Below are 22,576 nucleotides of genomic sequence, written 5' to 3'. Positions count from 1 at the left end.
TCCACACTTGTGTTTCTTGCTGGTGCCTATTAAGGTTTCCCAGACCATGTCATAGGGGAATTATTTTCGCATGGAGCACCATAAAATATGGAATTGGCATTATTAGGGTCACTTGTTCTTAATTCATTTATCTGAATACTGAAAATGACATTTTTTCAATGTGTGAGGAGTAACCAATCTACTTTGCCCTTCATAACAGCCCCCAGTAGTGCATGTAGTGTCTCATATTAACATTGTCTCTCCATCCAGGCATTTGTACTGCGACCATCACCCTAGAGTCTGGGCACATACAGGAAGTCAGAGGAACGTACAGTACATGCAGGAGACACCGTTCTGCATCAGATTTGGATACTTTCTCCTACTCCATGTCAGATTCCAACACAACCGACTTCACCAACCCCTCCACCTTCATCCTTCTGGGCATTCCTGGCCTGGAATGGGCTCATGCCTGGCTCTCCATCCCCTTCTGTGCCATGTATGCCATAGCCACCTTGGGGAACTTCACCATTCTATTTGTTGTGAAGAGGGAACTGAGCCTCCGTGCCCCCATGTACCATTTCCTCTGCATGCTGGCAGTCAGCAACCTGGTCCTGTCTACATCCATGCTGCCCAAAATGCTGACCATCTTCTGGTTCAATTCCAGGGAGATCAATTTCAGTGCCTGCCTCACCCAGATGTACTTCATTCACGGCTTCTCAGTGATGGAGTCTGGGATTCTCGTGGCCATGGCTTTTGATCGCTACGTGGCCATCTGCCATCCCCTGAGACATTCCACCATCTTGACAAACCCCGTGGTGGCCAAGATTGGCCTGGCTGTGGTGCTGCGTGGTGGCATGATCATACTGCCCTGTTCCTTGCTGGCGAGGCAGTGGCCATATTGCGAAACCAACATCATCCCCGATACCTACTGCACACATATAGCCGTGGTGAAGTTGGCTTGCGCTGATATCCGCATCAGTAGTTACTACGGCCTCTTTGTGCTATTCTGTGTGAAGGGTCTGGATATGTTTTTAGTTGCATTGTCCTATACCCAGATCCTCAGGGCCATCTTCAGCCTCCCCACAAAGGATGCCCGACTCAAGACTTTGGGGACCTGCAGTTCCCATCTCTGTTCCATCTTAGTCTTTTACATCCCAGCTGTCTTCTCCTCCCTCGCGTACCGGTCTGGCCAGCATGTGGCCCTGCATTTCCGTGTTCTCATTGGCAACTTGAATCTCCTGGTGCCCCCCGTGCTAAACCCCATCATCTACGGGGTGAGGACCAAACAGATCCGGGACAGGCTGCTCCAGCTCTTTATTCATAAAGACATCTAAAATTTTCCCTGGTACTCTGGCTCTCAGACCATCTGCATGCAGAGCTGGCTGGTGATATGGTGCTGGGCCCTCTTCCCTGAATCACTGACTGGACAGTCAGAGTAACATTGAATCTTTTCCTGGCCTTAGTGTGCTGTGTGAGCATGAGAGACTGGGGAATCGGTCTGTGTACCACTCATTAACTCGTAGGGTGCCCACATTTCTAATTGCTTTTAACTGGACCCCGGAGGCTCTGTGCCCTGCCCCGCCTATTCCCTCAAGGCCCTGCCCCTTTTCCACTTCTTCCAGCAAGGCCCTGCCACTGTTCTGCCTCTTCCTCCAAAGACCCACCCTTGATGCTCACTGCTCTTCTCCCCAGCCCCAGCCACTCACTGCATCATCTCCACCTCTGTACCATGGCCCACCTTCAGCAGGTCCCCCTCTGCTCCAGGTCTGGGATGGGAGCTGCTTCTGCCTGACAAGTAGCCTGCAGTGGATGCAGTACTGGGGCTGACGGGACAATCAGGAGTGGAGAGGGAAGACAGGAAGACGCATAAAAGCAACTGAAGCAGGCGGTCGAGACTGTGCATCATGCAGCTTGAGGGCCCTAAAGCTCAGCTCCAAAGTCCCGAGGGAAGAGACCATTGTGTGGCTTATCTCTTTAGCTTTCAGCTCCCCCTTGTTCCTCCTGGCTGGGGGCCTCTAGCTGGCAGGGTAAGGACTGGGAGCCCTTTGCCCTGAGCCAGGCCTCGGGGGCAGGACAAGGGATCAGGTGTGAAGCTAGGTGGACAATAGCTGAGAGAGGCAGAAGGATAGTCTCCTCCCTGTGTTAGCTGGGAAGGCGGGATGCTGGCCAGAGGCCGGGGTGGCTGCGGTAGCTCACAGGGAGGAGGATAAATGGCACATCTGCCATTAGACGGGTATTTATACATGTACACGGCACCCTATCTGGAACTACAGGGCACCCATTGCCCAGGGGCTGAAGCTCAGTCTAACGTACGCTCTGCATGATGCTTTTGATCACTACATCTAGAAGCTCTTTAGCTAGGCTGCTAGGCAGCATTATCCCCATGTCATGGATGGACTGAGCCATGCAGGGGTAAAGTGATTTACCCAAGAGAACACAATGAGTCGGTGCCAGAGCTGAGAGTAGGAACCAGGAGTTCTGGCCCCCGGCACATTGCTCTGGCCATGAACTGGCATTGCTCCTCTGCTTTGTGTTAGATGCAGTGAGTTTATTTCTGTGTCATGATCAATGGCAACCAATTGAAAAAAGGCAGCTACACCTTGGGACTCATCAAGGCATGCAGGGACCTGCCTATGGACAGAACTCTACGATTTTTCCACGTCACGTGCTGGGTGGCTTGCGGTTGGGACAAAGAAAGCACAGGCCACATGGCAAAAGGACAATAAAAGGCAGCATCATCATCTCTGTATGGTCTTCAGTCCGGCGTGTTCCTTCTGGAGGGACTTTGCTACAAACTGAAGCTCTGAACTAAGGACTGAATGACCCACCTAGCTGTGGATGTACTCCAGAGACTTGATTTGAACCTGCCGTTTATTTGATCACTGCTACAAGCCTGAACCAAGAACTTTGCCATTACGGTGTGTCATTGATTCCATTTAACCAATTCTAGCCCTCATCTATATTTCTTTCGTTTTATGAATAAACCTTTGGATTTTAGATTCTAAAGGATTGTCAACAGTGTGATTTGTCAGTAAGATCTGACTTGTATAGTGACCTGGGTCTGGGGTTTGGTCCTTTGAGATCGGGAGAACCTTTTTCTTTTCCTGGAGTATTGGTTTTTATCATAAATATAAAGGGAAGGGTAAACACCTTTAAATCCCTTCTGGCCAGAGGAAAAAACCCTTTCACCTGTAAAGGGTTAAGAAGCTAGGATAACCTCACTGGCACCTGACCAAAATGACCAATGAGGAGACAAGATACTTTCAAAGCTAGAGGGGGGGAAGAAAAAAAGGTTCTCTCTGTCTGTGTGATGCTTTTGTCGGGGACAGAACAGGAATGGAGTCTTAGAACTTAGTAAGTAATCTAGCTAGAGATGAGTTAGATACTGATTCCTTTAAATGGCTGAGAAAATAAGCTGTGCTGAATGGAATGGATATTCCTGTGGGTTTGTGTCTTTTTGACTTTTTGCCCAGAGGGTTTCTCTCTGTTTTGAATCTGATTACCCTGTAAAGTATTTACCATCCTGCTTTTACAGAGGTGATTCTTTTACTTTTTCTTCAATTAAAATTCTTCTTTTAAGAATCTGATTGCTTTTTCATTGTTCTTAAGATCCAAGGGTTTGGGTCGGTGTTCACTTATGCAAATTGGTGAGGATTTTTATCTAGCCTTCCCCAGGAAAGGGGCTGCAGGGTTTGGGGAGGATTTTTGGGGGAAAGAGGTTTTCAGGCAGGCTCTTTCCCGGTTATATATTTGTTACACGCTTGGTGGTGGCAGCAATAAAGTCCAAGGGCAAAAGGTAAAATAGTTTGTACCTTGGGGAAGTTAACCTAAGCTGGTAAAAATAAGCTTGGGGGGGGGGGGTTCATGCAGGTCCCCACCTCTGTACCCTAGAGTTCAGAGTGGGGAAGGAACCTTGACAGTTTCCATAACCATTCATCGCTACAAGAAGTGACACTGGTGGTGATACTTGGAAACTGGAGTATATAAGGGAATTGCTTGTATGACTTATGGTTTGCCAGTGTGGTGAGACGGAAGTCCTCTCTGTTTGGCTGGTTTGGTTTGCCTTAGTAATAAAGGCCACACAGCCTTGGGCTGTAACTGCCCTGCTCTAAACAATTTGTCCTGAATTGATACTCTCAGTTGTATCTCACCAGAGGCCGCATTGTTACACCCTGAGAAGTCAAAATACCCAAAGCAGCATAGAGCTGGGCTCTCTCCTTGGCTGACTGGGGGCAAGTTATTCCAGCCAAGATTTTCAAAAGTGACTAATCATGTGGGATGTCTCTGGCTTCGAATGCAGAACTTCACACACACACGCCCCCAGGACTCCTCATCAGAGGGTGGCTGCTCAGCCGTTTCTGAAAAGATCACCATTGAAAGTATCTCAAGTACTGCCCCCCAAATGGAGACCCCTCAAAAATCACGAGTTCCCTGTGTGTGCCTCGGTTTCCTCTGCCATGAAAAAGGAGATTCTCATGCTTTCCCGCATCACAGTGGGAGCGTAGCACCATGAAGGTGCATAGAGCATTTCAGAACTGTGGGTGGAAGGTGCTATCCGTGGGCAAAGCAAATGTAACCCCAACGGAGCTTACCTAGGTCCCTGGGGCTCCCTGTGTGACTAGCTCAGAGAGGTGCATTCAGTTGGGAGGGAGGGGAAGACAAGGCAGACCCAGAGTCTGCTCAGCAACCCAAAGGGAGTGAGATGCCCTCCCCTGGGAGCTCAGGAGTGGGGGGATGCGATTTTGGGAGCTGTCTGGAGCCCGCTAGGGAAAAGGCAGGACTGGCTATGGGGGGATGCTGAGTTCCAGGCCTGCATGCAGGGTTCCCCCTGAGAACTGGCCTCTGAGGACCTGAAAGCAAAATCCCCCAGCTTGAGCCTTTCCTGATCCAAGGCTGAGAGGGCCAATCAGTCAATGACTCAGTGAGGACATCAATAAAGCAGCTTCATGCTGTCATGGATCCACAGGTCTGGTGCTCTTGAACAGCTCCAGAACAGCCCCTGGAACAGTGTGGCAGCCCCCTTAAGGTCACATTATCCCACTATGGTCAGCCACTTGGCTTCACTGCCTCCTGGGACTGAACCTCGGAGCCTTCAGCCCCCCGCTTTCCACTGTGAGCTCCCCTCAGCCAGTCCACCTGGGTTGGACACCTGAGAGAGACTCGAACACGCTAAGGAAGCAATGCACTCCCCACTTCAGGCTCTGCAGTGACGTTCAGCCAGCACTGTGAACAGCAGTCGGGTTTATTCGGTGCCTGGAACACAGGGTAGAAAGCCCTTGGAGGGAGCAGAGAGAACAGAAAGCTACAGCATGGTCCATTTTGGTCAGCCCAGAGCCCTCTGACCCCTCTTCAGTCCCAGTTCAGGAGAGTCTGCTGCTCCCAGCAGCACACACTTAACAACTCCCACCTGGCCCCTCCTCAGTCCTTTGTTCTCCAGCTGATCAAACATGATTGGCCTCCTGCGGGGGGGAGGGGCATCCATGGTTGTTAGTTGCTAGGTAACAAATGACTGGACAATTGGAGTGGCCATTGTCTTCTCAGACTCATGGAAATGGGGCCCAGGACTCAAAGAGCCAGGTGTTCATCACACCTGTATCTCTGCAGAGAGTAAACCTTCTCTCACCACCTAGTTAACTATGCAGCATGGAGGGGAACCTAGACCTCCCCCACGGCAACTTGAGACCCTTACTCCTTGTTCTGTCATCTGCTACCACTGAGAACAGTCTAGATCCATCCTCTTCGGAACCCCCTTTCAGGGAGTTGAAAACAGCTATCAAATCCCCCCTCATTCTTCTCTTCTGCAGACTAAACAATTCCAGTTCCCTCAGCCTCTCCTCAGAAGTCATGTGTTCCAGCCCCCTAATCATTTTTGCTGCCCTCTGCTGGACTCTTTCCAATTTTTCCACATCCTTCTTGTAGTGTGGGGCCCAAAACTGGACACAATACTCCAGATGAGGCCTCACCAATGCCAAATAGAGGGGAATGTTCTCAGTGGTACCAGATGACAGAACAAGGAGTAATGGTCTCAAGTTGCAGTAGGGGAGGCTTAGGTTGGATATTAGGAAACAATAGTTTACTAGGAGGGTGGTGAAGCACTGGAATGGGTTCCCTAAGGAGGTGGTGGAATCTTCTTCCTTAGAGGTTTTTAAGGTCAGGCTTGAAAAATCCTGGATGGAATGATTTAGTTGGGGATTGGTCCTGCTTTGAGCAGGGGGTTGGACTAGATGACCTCCTGAGGTCCCTTCCAACCCTGATGACATAATAAAAAGGGAAGGGTAACCACCTTTCTGTGTGCAGTGCTACACAATCCCTCCTGGCCAGAAGCAGAACCCTTTCACCTGTAAAGGGTTAAGAAGCTAAGGTGACCTTGCTGGCACTTGACCCCAAATGACCAATGAGGAGACAAGAAACTTTCAAATCTGGAGGAAGGGGGTGAACAAAGGGTTTGTCTGTCTGTGTGATACTTTTGCTGGGAACAGATCAGGAATGCAGCCTTACAACTCCTGTAAAGTTAGTAAGTAATCTAGCTAGAAATGCGTTAGATTTCCTTTAATGTTTAATGGTTTAAAGGTAAAATAAGCTGTGCTGGATGGAATGTATATTGCTGTTTTTGTGTCTTTTTGTAAGCTAACATTTTGCCTAGAGGGATTCTCTATGTTTTGAATCTCATTATTTTGTAAGGTATTTACCATCCTGATTTTACAGAGGTGATTCTTTTACCTTTTCTTTAATTAAAATTCTTCTTTGAAGAATCTGATAGATTTTTCTTTGTTCTTAAGATCCAAGGGTTTGGGTCTGTGTTCACCTGTACCAATTGGTGACGATTCTTATCAAGCCTTCCCCAGGAAAGGGGATGTAGGGCTTGGGGGGATATTTTGGGGGAAGACGTCTCCAAGTGGGCTCTTTCCCTGTTCTTTGTTTAAAAAGCTTGGTGGTGGCACCATACGGTTCAAGGACAAGGCAAAGTTTGTACCTTGGGCAAGTTTTTAACCTAAGCTGGTAAAAATAAGCTTAGGGGGTCTTTCATGCAGGTCCCCACATCTAGAGTTCAGAGTGGGGAAGGAACCTTGACACCTGATATTCTATGATTCTATGAATGATCACATCCCTCAATCTGCTGGCAATGCTCGTACTTATACAACCCAAAATGCTGTTAGCCTTCTTGACAACAAGGGCACACTGTTGACTTTTATCCACCTTCTCGTCCACTGTAACCCCTAGGTCCTTTTCTGCAGAACTGCTGCCGAGCCATTCGGTCCCTAGTCTGTAGCGATGCATGGGATTCTTCCGTCCTAAGTGCAGGACTCTGCACTTGTCCTTATTGAACCTCATCAGATTTCTTTTGGCCCAATCCTCTAATTTCTCTAGGTCCCTCTGTAGGCTATCCCTTCCCTCCTATCCTGCAAGCACTTTAGACAAACTGACTGGTAAAGGCAAAGCATAAAAATAAGTCTATTAACTACAGAAAGGTGGAGCTCAATACAGGGATAACTGTGTGAACTGTAATGGCCTGTGTTATACAGCAGGTCAGGCTGGATGGTCAAATGGTCCCTTCTGGTCTTATAGCCTATGAATCTATCAAAAAAGAAAGTAGAACTTGAAGTGTTTGGACTGAAATTTCCCATGCTGGGTGTCTGCTTCCAGCTGAATTTGTTCTTTCAAAGTTTCAGACCTAACAGTTCAGCTGCCTTCTCGAATGAAGCTAGGAGAGAAGATGTCTTGCCCAGGTTGAAAAAATTCTTGTAATTGTTCCAGTGAGAACCGTTAGAACCTCTGTGTTTTACAGCAGATAAGTCGGGAAATAGCCTCCCCTCCCCACCCCCCCAGCCATTAACAGCCAGAGCCCTGAGATGTAAGAGCAGGAGGTGACAGACTCTGTGCATGAACACACAGCTGGCTCCTGAGGTTTAGATTCAGTTCTTACACCAAGAAAAGCTTAGCCTCAGTGGGGCCTGATTAAACTACGGGCCAGGGCCTCAAAATTTGGCCTTTGTATTGTCCATCTACTAACATCTGTCCTCCTGAAGGATCCACCGTGCCACTGAAATCCAGCTGTCTTGGGGCTGGAGGCCATCAGCAAAAAGGGACATTTTGGCCCATGATATTGGAGCAAACTCATTCTTTGTGAAAAGTGCCCTGGGATGTTTAATGGCTGGGCAGAGCAGAAAGGACCCCAGACGTGTTCTCTATCCCACCGTGCCCATGTTGCTGCACTGGGCTTGTCGAACAGGTGAGCTCTTCAGGAAGAGATGGTACCTGTGAATTCTGAGACAGAAGTGTCTTCCCCGGGAATCCCCGTCACGTACCCATGTCTCACACCTCTCTCACCCCAGCATCTGCAGCAACATCTCACGCCGAGAGCCGATACAGTGGTGTGTGCTGGTTATAACAGAGCTCTGTGCAATCCCAAGGTAATTCACTCAGCCTCTAGTGGCAAAGCAGCATCTCAATGTAAACAGGCTGGACACAGGAGCCAATCACTCTCTTTCCATCTCTGTGCTCTGCGCTCTTCATCCAGCTTTAGGAGTAAACAGTAATCTGAACCAGAACCAGAACCAGGAAAGTTCATGGAGCTATTAGCCAGGATGGATTGGGATGGTGTCCCTAGTCTCTCTTTGCCAGAAGCTGGGAATGGGTAATGGGGGATGGATCACTTGGTGATTAACTGTTCTGTTTATTCCCTTTGGGGCACCTGGCATTGGCCACTGTTGGAAGACATGATACTGGGCTAGACGGACCTTTGGTCTAGCCCAGTATGGCCGTTCTTATAAGAAAGATTCGTGAGGGGAGACACAAGCACTTTCTGCAGGCACATGGGGCTGTCGCTAAGGGCTCAGAGACCAGTAATTCTCATCAGTAACTATCACCATACCGTGCAGCACCTTCATTGAAGGATCTTCAAAATACTTAGCAAAAGAAAGTCACTTTGAAGATATTCCCGTTATACAGATAGGTAAACTGAGGCAAAAGAGATGTGACCTTGCCAAAGTCACACAGAGAATGACACAACCCAGGAGTCCTGACTTGCCTACTGTAACCATGCCTTCTGCTTGGACAGTTTGTTCGTTCAATACTCATTGTGCCTTTCAACTCCGCCCTTAACATTCACATGTGTTTAGTTACTGGTTTTCTTTTCCCCTCAGTGTCCCCTTTAATAGGGATCTCAGTTAAAGGTAATCTTTGGGGTCTTGTTATGCCGGGATCTGGTGAGATGATAATGTAAGGGGACTTTGCATGTTGGCTAGCCCTCTGTGGAGCTGCTTCCCAATCTCAGGGTTATGCCCATGCAAAAAATCCACCAACATCCCTCTCTCCGTCTTTCTCTTTGATCTCGATTCCCAGCACTGGGACCTTGCCCTCTCCCGCTTTCCTAGCGGTTTGTGATCTGTGCTCTCTGGGCTAAGAGGTGTGTCTTCTCCAAGCAGCCCTTTCACACCTGTTTTGTGTGTCTTACCAGCCCAAGGAATTACCTTCTCCCCTTGGTGTGATGGTTCATTAGCATAGTAACGAACAACTATCTATTCAGTAGGATCTACAAAATCACAATCTGAGTTCTCTAAACTGGACAGGATTTGACTCAAGAATTGTCTTACCCTGATGGTACAAACAGTTCACCAATATTCCACACACGTGCCTTGATTTCTCCTTGCCAGCCTGGGAGCCCCTCCTCAAAGAATTTTTCCTCTAATCGTGTTTTCAGGTGTTGAGTTGTGGCGGGGGGCGGGGGAGTGAGGCCAAGTGGTGATGTCACTTCTCCCTTTTATAGCTTCTGCCATGTGGAGGGAACTTCATTGTCCCAAAGAAAGATCCCAGCACAGTACTGGAAAAGTACAGGCACAGGACGGAGTCCAGTGTCAGATGAATTTTCATGCTTCAGTGAGTCATAGCCGGGGCCTAACCCATACCCTGGCTAGAACGTCCACAGGAAAGTCCATCAGGTGGGGATAAACTTTTTCCATGGACCCTTGTCTTCACTGTTGGGCCATCCACTTGAATAGTCTAGTCACAATGTGCTGGCTAGACTGGACGTAAACTACCTTGTGGGAACTACCACAGGAGCAAACAGGTTTGAAATAGAGGCAGATAATCAATATTCATAACTTCAGATACAATAATGAGACATGGATACAAAGAGGATAGTCATACTCAGCAAACCATAACTTTTCCATAGACACCTGAGGTGACATATTTTGTAGAAGAATTGTTGCAATTATATAACAGTGGTTAATATGGAGGTGCCAGGGTGTTGCTTTGGGGTACAGAGTGTCACAACAATATATCTATCAAATTAGAGCTCCCTGAGATCTAATTTTGTATTTTTATATAAGACATACAACCGTGTACTGAAAAAGACGACGTTCTCCTCTGTACTACAGGAGAAAAGCAAGTTGAGGTACAGAGCAAAGGAAAATGAAAGAGTGTTTTTCCTGCTACCCATCACATGTGCAATATGTGATCCCCGAAAATGTCCCTTTCACTTTCCTTGTTTCGTGAATGTCACCTGCATTTGTGCGACCTCAGCCTCACACACATAACTGGATCAACAGATGTATCGCCACAGTGTCTGGGGAGCCATTCCTCCCCTCATTCCTTATCAACATGGCAAATCCCAAAGGAACGTAGCCTCCTTCCAAACCGAGCACTGTCTGGATCTGTCAATGGGAAGGTGCGTAAGGGGGTCTGGCTGTGTATTTGCGCACTGGCAGTCCTGTTGTGCTACTGAAGTTTTGGCACCCACGTGATCACTGGCCACGCAGTGGCATTTCTTGCTATGCCCACTTCAGAATTTACTGGTCATTTCTTCTAGTCATGTGTCCCCAGCAAGAAAGCTGCCAAAAAATGACAGAGCTTATGGGGGTGGTTCTGGGTTCAATATATCCTCACGCCTGATCTTGTGCTGCCCCTTGATACAGAGCAGCTATTGGAGACTGTGACGGGTTGGTCCCCCATTCTGGGCTGCCACCGGATGTACTGGGGTTTCACTGAGCCCCTTCTGCTCCACCAGCCTGGATTCTCTCTCCCTGTTTTGCAGAATTAGGCTCTCCAGCCTATTCCAGCACACACACAGGCAGGGCTACACCCAGCTACAGAGGCTAACTGAAGTATTCTCTGTGTGAGAGGATTTGCCCAGCATTTCTCACCCTAAATGTTATTTTAGGCAAGTTGCAGAGTTTCTGTGGCTTAGAGTTCCAGTTATTTCTTCTTACAGACTGGATTTCTGTCTGTGTTTGGATTCACCCCTACCTTGCACCTCAGGTTACTTCCTTTGTTCCTTCAGTTCTTACAACAGTTTTTCTTCTTGGGTAGGAAATGGAGGATAGTCCAGATTAACCCCCTCCCCAGCCTTAAAAATGATTTACCTAAGGTGGGAAACCTTTGGTTTATCCCCATCCCCCTATAGAGGAAAAGTACCAACAGTGTCCAAGGTGGTATTTTGTATCAGGTGATCTTATCACCTGATCTTGCTGTGTCAAAGCAACTAGGAAACCAGGTTTATTTGCAATATCCACAGGAAGGAATTCCAGGCAGATGGCAGATCCACATCTTCAAAGACAAATTGTCTTTTTCTAATGGTCCATTAAGGCTGATTGCTTATTGTGTGGTGGGTGTTTCAGAAATATACACACAGATGTAAGTGTTAGAGGGTCAATATTCTTAACTTTGTATGCAGAAATGATGCATGCATACAAATAGTATAATCACATTCAGTAAATCATAACCTTTCCAATGATATCTTACATGAGCTATCTCACATAAAGCATATCTTAGTTATGCCATATTCATAACATAACCATATGTCTATAAAGAATATGGGGTGTAGCATCACAGAGACCAGGAGCACTGAAACTGTCATCCTGGAGTTCCTCAGCCTTCCTCAGCCCCCACATTTCGCTTCCTGCTGGGGTACCCATTGTAGCAAGCCTGCTGCCATGACATCCCCACAAAGGCTGCAGAAGGGAACAGGGAGCAGTTGCTGCTGTGCGAGTGCCCACATCTTTTGAGCAGCCTCCAGCCCTGTCTATGAAGCTGCCACCTGCCCAGCAATCCCTCCAGACAGGTTAATACTGAGCTGGTTGCATTTTGTAGCTGCAGGCTACTGGATTGTAATTGACAGGGACTTTGTTTTACCTGGATTAATAACCAGATTAATGCGCACTGCTCCATGCCCAGCCAGATCAGATCTCAGATGCAGCAATTCATAGTGCTACACCTGCAATTGCCACTGAAGTCTATGGAATAACAGCCCCTAGAGCGTTTGTAACTGGCACCTAAGGTGGGAGGGACATTAGAAATGGCAAAGCGAAAGGAGGTGTGTGAGTGGGTGATTTGCACAAGGAAAGGGAGAGATTGACCCAACTGCATGGAGAGAGAGATGGGATGAAACTCACTAGGACAGGGGCACCAGGCCTCTTCCATTTTGGGGAGCACTTTCCAGTGGAGAGACAAACCCGCTCCTTGACCCCAAGCTGGCAATGCCTGGTTCAGGAAACATTTCCTTCAGGGAGCCCAGCTGGATCAGTCTGATAACCAGAGCACTCCGGGAAACACCAAAGGTACAGGTGCCATATTTGGGTGAAGAGAACATATTGTGGATACCTTTCCGCAGGTTTGTGATCACCCAGTCCCACTCTCCTTCCACTCACAGTCACCTAGCATCTATGTAGCAGCTCCAGGTTTGCTGTCACAGTCCGTGTGACGGTGCCCCCTATAAGGCTTTATGGAAATATGCTTATGAATATATATAACATAATGTTCTATGCTACATATGTCATGTTACATATCTCTGTAAAGGTTATGATCTACTGAATCTATTAATCCTATTTGTATGCCTGTATCATTTTTGTATTCAAAGTTATGAATATTGGCCGTCTCCTGGCTTGATTTCTAAATAACCTTAGTAGAGCATTTGGTCAGTTCCTGGAGAAAGGAATTCACAAAGTTAAGTGCCCAATCAAGAAGCACTTAAGGAACAATGCATCTTGGAAGGTTCCAGTCCACATAAGAAGTCTTCCTGGAGACATTCAAGATGTCACGTGGGCAATGGCTGCTGCCTGTAAAAACTGTGTGTCACGCATGGGCATGTGACTTGCCCAGGTGACTCCAGAACTCCATCTTGGAGTTGGACTTTGCATAGGAGAGAGGAGGGGGTCTCCACCCACAAGAGAAATGCTATTTAAGCCCATGGGAGACCCCTCCATTTTGTCTTCAGCTGGCTTTACCCCCAAGGATACCTGAAAGAAACTGGAACAAAGGACAGTAACTACAGGGGGCAGGAGTGTTTGCTGGACCCAGACTAGAAGGAGACTAGTCTGTAAAAGACAGCTTACTGGAACTGGTGAGGTTTTTATCTGTATTCAGTTTGATTAGACACAGACTTGCATGTTTTATTTTATTTTGCTTGGTAATTCACTTTGTTCTGTCAGTTACTACTTGCAACCACTTAAATCCTACTTTCTGTATTTAATAAAATCACTTTTTACTTATTAATTAACCCAGAGTATGTATTAATACTTGCGGAGGGGCGGGGGCAAACAGCTGTGCATATCTCTCTTTCAGTGTTATAGAGGTCGAACAATTTTTGAGTTTATACAGGGTAAAACGGATTTATTTAGGGTTTGGACCCCATTGGGAGTTGGGCATCTGAGTGTTAAAGGCAGGAACACTTCTTAAATTGCTAACAGTTAAGCCTACAGCTGAACCAGGGAAAGTGGTTCAGAGCTGGGTCTGGGTTTGCAGCAGGCTAGCGGGTCTGGCTCAAACCAGGCAGGGCACTGAAGTCCTACGCTGACTGGGCAGGAAAGAAGGAGGAGAAGTAGTCTTGGCACATCAGGTGGCAGCTCCCAGGGAGTTTCTGTGATTCAACCCATCACAACCCTGCTCAAACTCCTGTGGCTGGACACCCATCAGGCAGCTGTGTTTGGAACCCACATGCTGCACCCGTGTGTGCTTTTAAGCTTTCCTGAGTCTGAGCCATGTTCAGGCCCTGCTCTGGCTCTGGGTTTCTAGGCCCACACTTGGGGTGCAGCTTCTGTTCCAGCACCTCCCTTTGGGAGTGGAGACCTTCACACCAAGGCCCTGAGTCTACTTTCAGCCTGGCTCCCCCAGACTCTCCAATTCCTTCAGAACACCCTTTCCAGAGCTCACCCTTGGGCTCACTCTGTTTCCAGTTTCTCTCTTTGGGGCACAGGATTGTTAAAGGAAACAGACCCAGGCTTTGAAAAAGGAGTTGCTAAAACAATTCCTCTCCTTTAGACAGAAGAAGAGACACCCAGATCTAGATAAACACAATACAACACCCGGGAGCATTCTTTGGGATTTGAGTAGAGCCCTTTAAGCTGTCCAGGGGCCTCCTCCTGCAACCAGTAACTTCTCATGCAGCTGGAAACTGTCTCTCTGCTGCAGCCATAACCCTGCTGCCAAAGAGTCCCGTCTGCAATCCTTGTGCCTCTCTCCTGCCCCAGTTTCTTCTGACTCATCCAGTCTCTCTGTTTTTAAAGGGGTGGACCAACACCTGGTCTCTCTGTTTCCTCTTCTGGGGAGGTTCCATTCCTTCCACGCCCTCCCTTCTGCAGAGAAGTTGGAGGAAATTGGTTTTATCTAAAATGCAGTTACTCCTTTCTTCTGTCTGGGCGAGATCTTGTTAGGTGCTGATAGTCTTTAATGATGAACCTATTTATAGACAGATGCCTCCGTCCTGGCTCTAGCAGGATGATTGATCCAAATTCAACCTTTAAAGACATATTATAGAAGTATGTAAATGGCAATTAGGGCCATTCCTTTTAAATAGTTAACAGAGCTGTGGTAAATGGACTAGAGCTTTGAAATGCAAATCTGTATTGTTAGAGAATTAGAGATAATATTAACTGAACACATTTACTTAGTCTTGTTAGATGTTAACCACGTATACAGATGGTTCCTGTCTGTTGCTATATCTGTCGCTTCAAAGATCAAAAGGAAATACTAACATTTAAATGAAACTTGGGTGTAATAATTTCATTGTCTACAATTCTCTTTGAAGTTTGTAGTAAACTGCTTATGAATTGCTGATGAATGGAAATAGTTACCTGTGTATACATAGGAAATAGGTAATTCTACTTGAAAGCAACTCTTCTTCACTATCATAGCCTGACAATGGTCTCTAAAAGAATTCTTGAACCCTGATCCTATCATCTCAAAACTGCTTAAGCTTCATCAGGGGAAGCTTGAGCCACAAGACTCAGGTCTCCCCTTCTATTCTGGATCACTCTGATATTGGACAGCAACCTATGAACTAATTCTGAATGAACTCTTTGCAACACTAAAGCTCACTATCTCTATCATGAAATGGACTTAAGAACTCGATACATGTCTGTATGTATAATGATATTTTAACCAATACTCTCTCTCTCTTTAAAGAAATCTTAATTTATTTAATAAGAATTGGCTGTCAGCGTGTATTTGGGTAATATCTGAAATATTCATTGACCTAGGGGATAATGTGTCCTATCCTTTGGGATTGATAGAATTTTATATAAGATGAACAAAATTTTCCAGCGATCCTCATCATATTTGACTTGACTGTCTCAGAAAAAGCCCAAGGCTGGGTTGCTTTAAGGGATCCGGCAGGGTGTAGGAAGACATTGGGTCATTAACCATGGCTGCCTCCTATCCACAAGTAGGCTCCTTGTTAGGCTGCATCAACTCCCAGCCCAGCCCTAGAAGAGAGGGAGCCCAGCTGGTGGGGCGGGGTGGAGATTGTGATGGGCTGTACCCCCGGGGTGGAGCCTGAAAGCTGTTGGAACCAACATGCCCCCTAACTACTCAGCTGGGTTGGCCTCTCCCTCTGCTCTGCTGGTGATGTCAAGACAGTCCCTCTGGTCCCTGTTGTCACCCAACCCCTCAGGAGGTGACACCATATACCGAACTGAGTTACCTGAGAGCTTTACCTAAGCCATTCACGGACCAACCATGGAAGCTGCAGCCAATTTCCCAGCTCCCCAGCCATGCACCCCCACTTTAGTATAAGGTGTAATATGCATGATTTGTCTGAAAAGCTTTTAGGTATGCTAGGTATAGTAAACAAGAAGCCCTATGGGGCTACTAATTCTCAGCTAACACCTGTAAATAGGCTCAAAGCTTGTCATAGAAGGGAAACCATAATGAACCTGGTCTGCTGTGTGGAAGGGGAGACTGAGGCACACCACCTCATGGCGTTGATGAATATCTGCATTGAGTTATCATCAGTGGGGAAAAGCACAATAGTTAACAATGCTGCACAGATAAAAAGAGCCGTTTGTAGCCACTCAGAGAAGGCACACTTCCTGACTTTTGATATCACTAGGCTGATCTACAAAGTGTTAAAAGGTACACAGAACTGTGCAATAACACATGCAGGTAACACAACAATGTTGTGCAACACATGAATGTTTGAAATGCAAAATAGAATTATGTTCAGGTTTAGTGGCTTGTACATTGTCCTCTCCACATTGAGGGAGGGCAGACTGGGTAATAAACTTACACTGGTTAGGGTTCTGACCAGAGCAAGATGGTAAGGCTCTGGGGTCCTAGGCTGGAAAACTGGGGTAAATTGGCAGGAGCCTCTCTATTGTTGGTTCATGGGTGGCTAGTGAAAGCAGTCATGTAACTGCAGTTGGGTGTGTCCCTGTCTGTGTATGGTTGTGTAAGTGCAAGAGCTGGAGAGAACTGCAGCTTGTCACAGCATCACAGTATGAGATGGATCCCAGACTGGTATGTGAGAGTGGTCAGTGGTACCCAGGTTCAAGGTTGCGCCCCAGGGAAATCCATCACATCCACCCAAAGAACAGGCCCCTCTAAAGCGTGAGTCCATTTCCTTTTTTTCATGTGCTCAGTCTGGATGGAGAGACAGTGGCTACTGTAGGCAAGTGAGGACTCCTGGGCTCTCTCTATCGTTCTCTGTGTGACCTTGGCAAGGTCACATCTCCTTTGCTTCAGTTTACCTATCTGTATAACGGGGATAGGTTCAAAGTGACTTTCCTTTGCTAAATATTTTGAAGATCCTTTAATGAAATGTGCTGCATGGTATGGTGATAGTTACGTATAAGAAATACTGCTCTCTGAGCCCTTAGCAACAGCCCCATGTGCTTGTAGAAAGAGCTCGTGTCTCTTCTCAGGTGTCTTTTTCATAAGAACGGCCAGACTGGGCCAGACCAAGGTCCATCTTGCCCAGTGTCCTGTCTTCCCACAGTGGCCAGTGCCAGGTGCCCCAGAGGGAATGAACAGACAGGGAATCACCAAGTGATCCATCCCCTGTTGCCCATTCCCAGCTTCTGGCAAACAGAGACTAGGGACACCATCCAGGCCCTCCTGGCTAATAGCGAGGGATGGACGTATCCTCCATGAACTATTTAGTTCTTTTTTGAACCAGATCTCCAGATCTGTTTTAGAGCTTAAGAAGAATTATAAGGGGGAGAGCAGAATATCCTACATCTGCCTAGTCACTCACACCTTACTCGAAGTGTCCGGAGCCAGCCACTGTCAGAGCCAGGATCCTGGGCTAGGTGCGCATCCATGGATGTTTAGGAACCCAGAGCATCCTGGCTTTCACAGGTGCTGAGCATCCACAAGGCCATAGAATCATAGAATCAAAGGAGATTAGGGTTGGAAGAGACCTAGGTATTATTCCTAATTTTCTTAAATCATTTACTATATTTTTTAAATATTCAACGACTCACAGAGCAGCCAATTCCTCTCTGACTCAGCACAGAGACTAAAAGTTCTCGTCTCCCTTTGGGAAGGTCCCTTAATTACTGTTTACTCCTAAAGCTGGATGAAGAGCGCAGAAGCGCAGAGATGGAAAGAGAGTGATTGGCTCGAGTGTCTCCTGTGTCCAGCCTGTTTACACTGAGATGCCGCTTCGCCACTAGAGGCTGAGCGAATCCCCCTGGGATTGCACAGAGCTCTGTTATAACCAGCGCACACCACTGTATCGGCTCTCAGCGTGAGATGTTGCTGCAGATGCTGGGGTGAGAGATGTGTGGGACATAGATACCTGACGGGGATTCCTGGGGAAGACACTTCCGTCTCAGAATTCACAGGTACCATCTCTTGCTGAAGAGCTCACCTGCTCGACAAGCCCAGTGCAGCAACATGGGCACGGTGGGATAGAGAACACGTCTGGGGTCCTTTCTGCTCTGCCCAGCCATTAAACATCCCAGGGCACTTTTCACAAGGAATGAGTTTGCTCCAGTATCATGGCTCAAAATGTCCCTTTTTGCTGATGGCCTCCAGCTCCAAGGCAGCTGCATTTGATTGGCACAGTGACTCCTTCAGGATGAAAGGTGTTAGTAGATGTTACAATACAAAGGCCAAATTCTGAGGCCCTGTCCTGTTGCTTACTCACTCAGGCAAAACTTTTCTTCGAGTAAGAACTGACTAAAAGCCTCAGGAGCCAGCTGTGTGTTCATGCAGAGAGACTGTCACCTCCTCCTCTTGCATCTCAGAGCTCTGGCTGTTGGTGGCTGGGGGCGGGGGTGGGGAGGGGAGGCTATTACCTAACTTTTATCTGCTGTAAAGCACGGAGGTTCTAATGGTCCATACTGGAAAAAATATAAGAATTTTTCAACCTGGGCAAGACATCTTCTCTCCTAGCTTCATTCGAGAAGGCAGCTGAACTGTTAGGTCTGAAACTTTGAAAAAACAAATTCAGCTGGAAGCAGACACCCAGTATGGGAAATTTCAGTCCAAATGCTTCAAGTTTGGTAAACTTCTCAGCAACTGAAAATGCGGTTTCCTAATGGAAGGTGTCAGACAGCCTTACCTAAGCGTGGTGACACCAGTACCACCTGCAACAGCCCATCCATTTGTAAATCCCTTTCAGCTAAGCTCCTTGCCCCAGTAATGTCTGTGGCAAGGAGTTCCACAGGCCAACTATGGATTACGTAAACAGTTTTCTTTTATCAGTGTTATATGTTCAGACATCAGATGCATGGAGTGGGAAATACAGTAGGCCGGTATATATACACAGTACATGAAAAGATGGGAGTTGCCTTACCAAGTGCGGGGTCAGTGCTAACGAGACAATTCAATTATAGTGGAAGTGGGCTATTCTCAACAGTGGAATAGCAAGGGCGGAAAAATCACTTTTGTAGTAGTAATGAGGCCAATGTAATCAGGGTGGCCCATTTTAAACAGTTGACAAGAAGGTGTGAGTAACAGTACAGGGAAATTAATATGTGGAAATTAGTTTTTGTAGAGACCCAGCTACTCCCAGTCTTTATTCCGGCCTAATTTGATGGTGTCCAGCTTGCAAGTTAATTCCAGTTATTCAGTTTCTCGGTGGAGTTTGTTTTTGAAGGGTTGTTTTTTTTTTGAAGAATTGCCACTTTTAAGTCTGTTATTGAGTGACCAGGGAGATTGAAGCTGTTTTTGAATGTTATAATTCTTCACATCTGATTTGTGTCCATTTATTCTTTTGCATAGAGACTGTCTGGTTTGGCCAATGTTCATGGCAGAGGGGCATTGCTGGCACATGATGGCATATATCACATTGGTAGATGTGCAGGTGAATGAGCCTCTGATAGTGTGGCTGATGTGATTCTGCCCTGTGATGGTGTCCCTTGAATAGATATGTGGACAGAGTTGGCAACGGGGTTTGTTGCGGGGATAGGTTCCCGGGTTCGTGTTTGTGTTTTGTGGTGTGTGGTTGCTGGTGAGTATTTGCTTCAAGTTGTGGGGCTGCCTGTAAGCAAGGACTGGCCTGTCTCCCAAGGTCTGTGAAAGTGAGGGATTGTCCTTAAAGATAGGCTGTAGATCCTTGATGATGAGCTAGAGAGGTTTTAGTTGGGGACTGAAGGTGACAGCTAGTGGCCTTTCTTGTAGTAGGCGACTTCTGGGAACTCTTCTGGCTCTGTCAATCGGTTCCTTCACTTCCCCAGGTGGGTATTGTAGTTAACTGTACAGGGTTTTAGCAAAAGTTATTCACTTCCGTGACTGTGGAATTGTGGCTTTCTAGTTATGTAATAAACTCTTCCAATAGAATTCCCATATTTCCTTCCCAGTTTTCTGTCTATTTTTTTCTTCCCAATCAGTTTGCCTCATCTTTGGGGAATTAGCCCCTTTGAAGCACTAAGTGTCTATCGATATTACTGGTTGGGAACTGTTCTCTGTTTGTCCATTTGAATGTAATCAGATCCACTGTTTATTTTCCTCTCCTCTTTCATATGCCCCCTTAGTTGTCTCTTCTTGAAACTAAACAATCCCAGATTTTTCAGGCTGTCTACATATGGCAGCCTCCCCCATTCTTACAGCCTGTCTTGTCCTTAAAATCCCCTTTCTATCTGCTCTATCCTTTATAGAGACTGAGTGACCACAACTGAGCATATGCCCAGAGCAGGTTATTCTCCATCCCATTGCTTAGGTATGTGAACATTGTCTCTCTTTTGGCCACTACTGCAAATGAACAAGTGTTTCCATGGACGCCCAGGTCTTTTCCCTGAGGTGTGTTCTAGCTGGTATATTTACCCCTGGTACATGTCTTGGCCAAGATTGTTTTTATCTATCTCAGATTTTGAGCCACCGGCTGAATAGGGAACTCCCTACAGCATGGGCTGTCTAGCCTGGGATTCATTGCATTAAGGAACAATTATGGATAGCCAGTACCCACAGTCCGGTTTCCTGTTGGTGCCTATTAAGGATTCCCACACCATGATGTGTAGGAATTACTGATGCATGGAGGACCATAAAATATGGAATTGGCATCAGTAGGGTCAGTGTTTCATAATTCATTTCTCTGAATAATGAAAATGTCATTTTCAGTGTGTGAAGAGCAACCAGTCCGCTTTCCCCATGAGAACAGCCCCCAGTAGTGCATGTAGTGTCTCATATTCACATTGTCTCTCCACCAGGCATTTGTACTGCGACCATCACCCTAGAGCCTGGGCACATACAGGATGTCAGGTGAACGTACGCTACACGCAGAGGACACCGTTCTGCCTCAGAGTTGGACACCTTCTCCCCTACTCCATGTCAGATTCCAACACAACTCACTTCACCAACCCCTCCACCTTCATCCTCCAGGGCATTCCTGGCCTGGAGGTGGCCCACGTCTGGATCTCCATCCCCTTCTCCACCATGTACGTCGTAGCCATTTTTGGGAACTTCACCATCCTGTTCATTGTAAAGACAGAGCCTAGCCTGCATGGGCCCATGTACTATTTCCTCTGCATGCTGGCCGTCACCGACCTGGTCCTGTCTACGTCCATCCTCCCCAAAACGCTGAGCATCTTCTGGTTCAATTCCAGGGAAATAGATTTCAGTGCCTGCCTCACCCAGATGTACTTCCTTCACTGCTTTTTTGTGGTGGAGTCTGGGATCTTTGTGGCCATGGCTTTGCATCGCTATGTGGCCATCTGCCATCCCCTGAGGCATTCCACCATCCTGACAAATCCCGTGGTGTCCAAGATCGGCCTGGCCGTGGTGCTGCGCGGTGGCATGCTCACACTGCCCTCGATCCTCCTGGCGAGGCGGTGGCCATATTGCAGAACCAACATCATCCCCCACACGCACTGCGAACACTTGGCTGTGGTGAAGCTGGCCTGCGCCGACACCAGCTTCAGTAGTTACTACGGCCTCTTTGTGGTATTCTGTGTGATGGGTCTGGATGTGATTTTTATCACCGTGTCCTATACCCAGATCCTCAGGGCCATCTTCAGCCTCCCCACGAAGGATGCCCGGCTCAAGATTTTTGGAAGCTGCAGCTCCCACCTCTCTGCCATCTTAGCCTTTTACATCCCTGGTCTCTTCTCTTTCCTCATGTACCATTTTGGCCTCAATTTGCCCCTGAATTTCCACATTCTCATTGCCAATATGTACCTCCTGGTGCCCCCCATGATAAACCCTATTATCTACGGGGTGAGGATCAAACAGATCCGGGACAGGCTTCTCCGGCTCATTACTCATAAAGAGGCTAAATTTTTCTCTTCGTGCTTTGGCTCTCAGACCAAGTTCCATGCAGATCTGGGTGGTGAGCTGGTGCTGGGCCCTCTTCCCTGAATCACTTAATGGTCAGTGAGAGACATTAAATAATTTCCTGATCTTAGTGTGCATTGTCAGCGTGACAAACTGGGGAATCGGTCTGTGTACAACTCACTAACTCATAAGGTTGCCACCTTTCTAATTTATGGTAACTGGACCCCTGAGGTCCTGCCCCCTGCCCTGCCTCTTCCTCCAATGCCCAGCTTCTGCTCCGCATCTCATCTCAAGGCTCCACCCACTTCTGCGCTTTTCCCCGCAAGGCGCTGACCCTCTCGCTTGCTCCTCTTCTCCACCCGTCACTCGCTGAGTCTCCCCCACCAGCTGAGTTCCCTCTGCTCTGGGGCTGAGACAGGATCTGCTGCAGCCTGACAAGGAGCCTGCAGCGAGTGCAGGAAGCACGCAGTGCTGGGCTCACCGAGCCAGTCGGGAGTGGGGAGGGAAGCCAAGAAGCCGTATAAAAGCAGCTGAGGGTTGGGAGCAGGGTTGATTGGCAGGTGGGTGAGATTGTGCATCATACAGCTTGTGGGCCCTGAAGCTTGATTACAAAGTCCTGAGGGAAGAGACCATTGTGTGACTTATTTCTTTAGCTTTCAGATCCCTTTTG

The 22,576-nt window shown here is 47.4% G+C and overlaps 2 protein-coding genes across 2 annotated transcripts; both read left to right on the top strand.

The window, feature by feature from the left end:
- Positions 1 to 365: 365 nt before the first annotated feature.
- Positions 366 to 1,313, top strand: LOC144278095 (olfactory receptor 52R1-like). The gene has a single exon (XM_077839270.1). The coding sequence runs from the start codon at positions 366 to 368 to the stop codon at positions 1,311 to 1,313; it is 948 nt and encodes a 315-aa protein (XP_077695396.1).
- A 19,648-nt stretch (positions 1,314 to 20,961) lies between these two features.
- LOC144259528 (olfactory receptor 52R1-like) lies at positions 20,962 to 21,990 on the top strand. Its single transcript, XM_077807783.1, has one exon. It carries the CDS (start codon positions 20,962 to 20,964, stop codon positions 21,988 to 21,990), a length of 1,029 nt encoding a protein of 342 aa, XP_077663909.1.
- Positions 21,991 to 22,576: the final 586 nt, after the last annotated feature.

This window comes from Eretmochelys imbricata, chromosome 1 (genome assembly GCF_965152235.1).
Source record: "Eretmochelys imbricata isolate rEreImb1 chromosome 1, rEreImb1.hap1, whole genome shotgun sequence".
Classification (NCBI taxonomy): domain Eukaryota; kingdom Metazoa; phylum Chordata; order Testudines; family Cheloniidae; genus Eretmochelys; species Eretmochelys imbricata.
Note: the sequence above shows the minus strand (reverse complement) of the source record. Positions and strands in the feature narration are given on the sequence as shown.

What these genes read in the sequence shown, in the direction of transcription:
- LOC144278095 (XM_077839270.1), top strand. Translation starts at nt 366, where the DNA reads ATGTCAGATTCCAACACAACCGACTTCACCAACCCCTCCACCTTCATC.
- LOC144259528 (XM_077807783.1), top strand. Translation starts at nt 20,962, where the DNA reads ATGTCAGATTCCAACACAACTCACTTCACCAACCCCTCCACCTTCATC.